Source organism: Morone saxatilis, unplaced genomic scaffold, assembly GCF_004916995.1.
Source record: "Morone saxatilis isolate NCDOM2014 unplaced genomic scaffold, NCSU_SB_2.0 Contig22, whole genome shotgun sequence".
Classification (NCBI taxonomy): domain Eukaryota; kingdom Metazoa; phylum Chordata; class Actinopteri; family Moronidae; genus Morone; species Morone saxatilis.
This window is the reverse complement of record NW_023339785.1, coordinates 24,143,152-24,149,269: the sequence shown is the minus strand read 5'-3', so window position 1 is coordinate 24,149,269 and position 6,118 is coordinate 24,143,152. Positions and strand designations below refer to the sequence as shown.

The window sequence follows — 6,118 nt, the reverse complement described above, 5'->3', positions numbered from 1 at the left end:
GCATTCTGCACTACAAGTTCTTGACCAAAACAAGCATTTCTTTTATCTGAGGCTTGCAAATTTGCGCCATTTAAAATGGCTGCATAGACATTTCTTTAATGCTGCAAAATCTACTCAACATTAAGAGTTCCCTTTATCATCCAGGGCAGCAACACTGCAGCGCTGAACTTGATCACAAACACTAACGTCTCATCCAGACAAAACACTGTAATCTAGTTCACACTATTTAAAATACACGAGGAGATGCTTACAGATCCAAAATCTACAGAATTTACAGCAATGGAAACGGCATTGTTACTAGCAACACTAAAAGTTAAAATACATCTATTTCACTACTAACATCACCTCGTCCCTCTTGTTTATGGCTTTCATCTTTTTTTTTTTTTTTAATGAGGATCCAGCCCCCTTCATTGTAACAGACAGCAACAATAAACAACAGCAACAATAAGCAGATTAAAGAGTGAAATGTTCATCCTGCATGAAATGTGTCATTTTTAATACGGTTTAGATTTGAAATAATGGGTAGACATTAGACACACATTGAACCTGTGTGTGGTTTTCTTTAGAATTCTCGCAGTTTTCACATGAACACTAACACCCAGCAGAATGTGGATTTGATAAAACCCCATTGGTGATTTACCTTTCATACAATGCAACAGTCCCCACCAAAACTCTTTGTCAGGATTTCATCAGAAAGGCATTTCTGAGTGAGAGTTGTTGAATGTCACGCTGGCCACTGTCATGGCAACTGTGTTTTCCTTGTGTCTGCTGTCAGACGCTCAATCACATCACACGGTGCATAGTAAACATACCGTTATCAATGTTTGGCAGAGCTGAAACTGATATTTTTAGAGTGGTTGGCTTGTCAGACAAGTGTTTGAGAAGTGAAATCCAGGAGATATAGTTTGCTATAGATTCAGATTATCCCATGTTGAAAGAAAAAGTCTTTGCCTTATTTTGCCTTTGAAACAGTCCACAGTCAAGTCAGTAATACTGTTTTTTTCGATTTCACAACCCTAACAAGTTAACGAGTGCTCTCGGCGGCGTCTCTTTGACAAAGGGATGAACTTCTGCTGAACCTTATAGAGGCAACCGAGGATTCCTGAATTACCCCCGTCTAGTCTGCCACAGACAAATGAAACAAATGAAAGCCATCTGAACTACTGTTCCACGTGGTTCTTTCATCTCCATCAGAGTGAAAAAAAGACTCTCACAGTGAGAGACTACTGAGCTGCTGTTCGTTAGTTTCAAAGAGTCCCATCTGATAAGTGTACACATACACAAAGCTGCCTTAGGATGGAGTTGTAGAACTCAGTGGCATGTACTTGCACTGTTCAGGTTCCCATGTGAAACTAAAAGTGAATAATCACTGAAAAGGACGCAAATTGCCACATAAGGACGTAGGCTTCGAACAAAAACCTGGTCTTAAAACATCACCTCTTCACAGCTCCCGTAATCGCTCTCCACCATGCTCGACCCATCGTAGCTGCGCGGGTTCTGCCCTGTTGGTCTCGTTTGAGGCTGGGCAGGGTTTGGCGGTGGTGGACTGGCCTGCTCTGCGTACGATGGCATAGCCACGCTTAGTCGCATGCTGAGTCTCTTGTAGCCTCCCGAGACGTTGTCAAGGCTGCGGGTGTGCTGGGTGGGGTAGTAGCTGATGGCGGTGTACTCGTTGGGGCACTGGGAGCTGGGAAGTGGAAGCCCGTCGGGACCCAGGAAGTCGTCCAGGTTCTGGTTGCTGTAGCAGGGCGGAAGAGGAGCACGGCGGTCACATCGATCCAGTGGGAATGGGAAGCCACCGAATCGGGAGTTCCTCCGTGAGTCTATGGTAGAGGTGGAGTATGTGTCCTCTACGATGTCAAACTGGGGGAACTCCTGGACTGCTGGGCGGCCATAGTAGTCAGGGTCTGCCGGATAGACTGAGGAGAGAGGACAGATATGAAAAACATAAGTTAGCTCAAACTCATATCTGGCACTTTCTGTCACTGACGTTAGGGCTCTGGGACTACTTGTTTAACATTACTAATGTTTTTTCATCAGATTACAACATTAGTTGTGCACCTTAGTCAAAGCACCAATTTAACGTTAGCCCCTGATACTTCCTTTATGCTAAGATAATATTAGCAAGGCTAATACTGTCATAAACACAACGTGATTAAACCATTTGCTTTTGGTGTTGTTTTGGGACACAAGACTAATTTTGGCAACAGCAAAAGCAGTTGCAAAAGCTGTAAAAAACATTCATTTTGACAGCTGAAGAAAGACATCCTGCAAAGGGCCGCAGGCTGGAATCGAACCCGGGACGCTGTAAGTAAGGACTCAGTCTTAGTACATGGGCTACAGGCTCTACCAGGGTGCTCATTTGCCACCTTTTTAACACCTGATGAGATTGCATGCATTAAAAAAAACAAACTGCAAAGTCGTCTGTGTTAATCTGCCTGTACAAAAACTGACACTGCCGTATGCCAGTGTTTCTGCAAGTCCACACCCATCACACGGAGGCGTTTCATACTTAGTTGTGAACAGCTGCCGGAGTCACATCAGCTCTCCGACTCAACAAACAACTCTAATCAACACTTATTGTCACTGAAAGATTAATACTAATAAACACTGGGACAGTTGTTGCTGTCATGACAGATTTGAGCAAGTCAGGGGGGGTTTAAAGAAGATTTGACTATTTGCATATTAAATCCTTCACTGTGGATTTGAAGTGGTGTGGGTTTGATTAGTGGAATGGTAGCAGGGAGATGTCTCGAGAAAGCACAATGTCCTAAAGTCACCACATTTACTTTAATATTTTAGACAAATGACTGATCCAGACTTTTAATGACTGCAAAAGTAGAATAATCTCTTCTCGGATCAACAGAATCCCAATCAGCTAATATGACAATTCAAGGGCAACCTTGATGATAAGCTCCTCTAGCTTTCTGTACATCCCTGCGTGTGCTCATAACACTTAATCGCTTAAATATTTTCCTGAAACTAATTTCATGCTAAGTCCCTAACCTTGTAACACTTATTTAATGATAAACCATGTCATTCTATCCTGAATAACATGTAGACATTTTAAATCTTCTTCTGCAAGTTTAACAACAGGAGTGTGTGGCAGGTGAAGAGTTGCTTTTCTGAGTTTGATCGGGGAGGACAAAGCACATCGACGACCTTGCAATGAGTCATACTCTTCCCTTTCAGAGTGGTATCCGTACTCTCAGCATTGTTTAATTGTACTTAATAAATAAATAAATGGTCTAAAACAGCATGTTCAATGCGACTGTGAGGACTGCACTGATAGTGCACTTGAACTGGTTGAACCATACAAATATACTGAAAAATTACATTTTAGATAATTGATGCCTGTGACCCGGAAATCGATCTCAGCGCTCAAAAAAGTGGGAGGGAAAGGGAAAGTGAAAAGCAGCGCTGGCCCCTCCCTCATTACCACCACTGAGGTGTGAAAAGGATAACAGACAAAAAAGGAAGTGAGAGAGACAAAAGTCAAAGTGAGAGGCAGGTATATAAATGACAGGGGGAACAAGCATGTAGGATAGATGGAGATGTTTTCAGGCAAAGAAGATGAAAAATCTGAAAGCATCTTCTGTACCTCCCTCTGTAGACTTAACAGACATCAAACGGATTCAGCTTTCAACTCAGACTCTAAATCTGTGCTTGTTATTTCCACACTTTGCACAGTTCAATGAAGAGCTAAAAGCAGAAAGAACAGAGGACTAAGTCACGGATCACTGTTTCGGGCTGAAACAAGGTTGATAAATGGCAGAAGTACTTAGTTAACTTAAAGGAAAGATATTTTTCAAAGCTATTTTAGCTAGTCACATGCTTAGTGTTGTGCTCTTCTGCAGTCCTTAAAATGTTGTTGTATGCTGCTAATTGCCTGAATTACATCAATGTTTTTAATACATGTGCCAAGTCACAAAAGTGTAACTACAAAATATTTAGTTTAATACCAGCTTGCACTAACTAAAGCAATGTTTTTTATCCTTAAGTTTAGGTACTAACAGCACTTGGTTAAGATTAGGCTGTATTTGCTGTCCATAAGACAGACATAAGACAGAATGGGTTAAATTTTTAACCAAAGCTATTCATCTTTTTCTAACCCTTCACTTCACAAGTCCTGTGATCTGTATGCCCACCAGCCAACAAACCTTGCGAGGCAGCTGGACTCGGAAGATCACAAAATCACCCGAGAATTCATCTTGCCAATCAAAGCACTGTAATTGAGACCAATCAGCGTCCTTTGAAGAGCTGCTGGCATCTATGGCATGAGCTACGGGTGTGGTTAAAGGCTAGGTGTGTGTGACGACGTACGTGAGAAGTTGAAGAACTCTTCGCTTGAAAACCACTATACGGCTGCTACAGAGGTTAGCATAGATGTTTCTTCATTGAAAGAAGAGCAAAGAATGACACTGACGGCTTTACTTGATGGAAAATATCTTTTCCCTCTTCTCCGACTGACTTCGCTCAAAATTTGATTATGTTATATGGTACTTGTATCTGATTGGTTGAAGTTTGCTCGTGACAGACAGTGATAAGACAAATGGTTTATCCAATGGGGATTGGCCAAGCCTTTTTTGAAAGTGCCAGCCCTTTTCCAAAAAGTTTCCAACTTTGACTTCCTAGATGGCTCTACGTAATAAACTATGTGGCGTGGTCAGGCTACCATCCACCCCAACCACCTTCATGCAAGCGCTGCATGGTAACTTAAGATCCTGGAGTGGAAAAACTTAATATAATAATAACAATCAGGCAGCAATTTTGTTCCCTCTAAAAGCTATTTGGCAACACAATTTAGTACGACATAAATGTAAGTAAGTATTAGGAGACATGGTTGAACAAAATCCTTGCTGAGCTGCTTTCTAGAAGTCAACTGCATGTTTGTTTCCAGGACACATGACTGACAATGAAGATATTAGATTTGTCTGCAGTCTATAATGCACTTTTGCACATATTTATTTTTTTTGTTCCCCATCTCTTACACTGCACTCTCATTGGGAAGGTATCGCTTCAGGGCCAACACGGACAGGAGGAATAATTACAGTGACCAGTATTGCACTAAAACAGCCTTGAAAAAAGCCAAGCCTATTCTGTTAATCTACATACCTCTGTAGACTTAAACAAGAGACATCAAAGGGGGGGATTCAATTCTGATTCCGACTTTATTTCCACACTTTGCACAGCTCAGTAAATGTTAAGAACAAGAGCTGCTCTTTTTCTAAAGCTGCAGAGAACAGAGGACTAAGTCTCGGATCACTGCCGCGGGCTGCAATATTGATAATAAATGGCAGAATTACTTTGTTCACTTGAAGGTTTTTTATACCAAGCTGAGCTCTACTTACAGGGTAACTTTTTACCTGAAGCTCCTTCTTTCAAACTCAAGTCCAAGTGGGAATATAATGCCCTGAAAAGTAATTCAAGGCTTTATGAAATGTGAATAAAACAGTCTCAAAAAAAAAAAAAAAGTCTTAAAAAGTGAATTGGTGCATAAAAGGGAAAATAAAAATCATAATTAGTGTCAAACTTCACCACAGTGCGTATTTATGCCTGCGTTCACTCCAGTTTTGGTTGGCTCATGAGCTGGAAAGATTTGAGAACCGGGAACAGACAATTTAGCAAACATAAAATTAATTTCATCAGCCTTCCCTTCTCTTCTAGTCTTTTCCAAAAAATATGGCATTTAAACAGCCTTGAAAAGGACATTAAAAATCATGATTTGTTAATGAAAATTCTCTTTTCTTAACATGAAGGCTTTGCTGCTGGGGTTTTTAAACAGCTGAAAGTGCATGAGGTTCTAACCAAGGGCAATGCAAAAAATGTATATGAGTGCTGAAATAAAACTGCATTTGATTTTGAGGCTGCTCTGTTTGCAGAGCTGCCAACTCTCACAGTTTCGCCGTGTGACACACGATTTTGTCTGTTTCCACACGCACTCATGCCACGCATCCAATTTATCACGCAAAAAAATTTCTTTTTTGGGTGAGAAATTCCGATCTTGGGCCGAGACTCGTTCGTTCCTTTTTAAACTCCCCGACGGTAGAGGCGCTGCACCCATATATGCTACAGTCTATGGCACCCCGAAGTTAGCGACAGAAGAAAAGATGCCGAG

General features: G+C 41.3%; 1 protein-coding gene and 1 long non-coding RNA gene across 3 annotated transcripts in view; one reads left to right on the top strand and one right to left on the bottom strand.

Annotated features, from left to right (window-relative positions):
• LOC118333375 overlaps positions 1-6,118 on the top strand; it is a 598,798-nt gene that overhangs the window by 415,739 nt on the left and 176,941 nt on the right. The window lies entirely within an intron of this gene.
• The window catches only part of fat2 (FAT atypical cadherin 2), a 103,071-nt gene continuing 96,959 nt past the window's right edge, over positions 7-6,118 (bottom strand). The window contains exon 28 of one of the 2 annotated variants that reach the window (XM_035668970.1): positions 7-1,919. In XM_035668970.1, coding sequence (XP_035524863.1) covers positions 1,426-1,919 — 494 coding nt within the window. In that variant the 3' untranslated portion in view covers positions 7-1,425. The remainder of the gene's footprint in view (positions 1,920-6,118) is intronic. The other variant, XM_035668969.1, reaches the window with a different exon arrangement.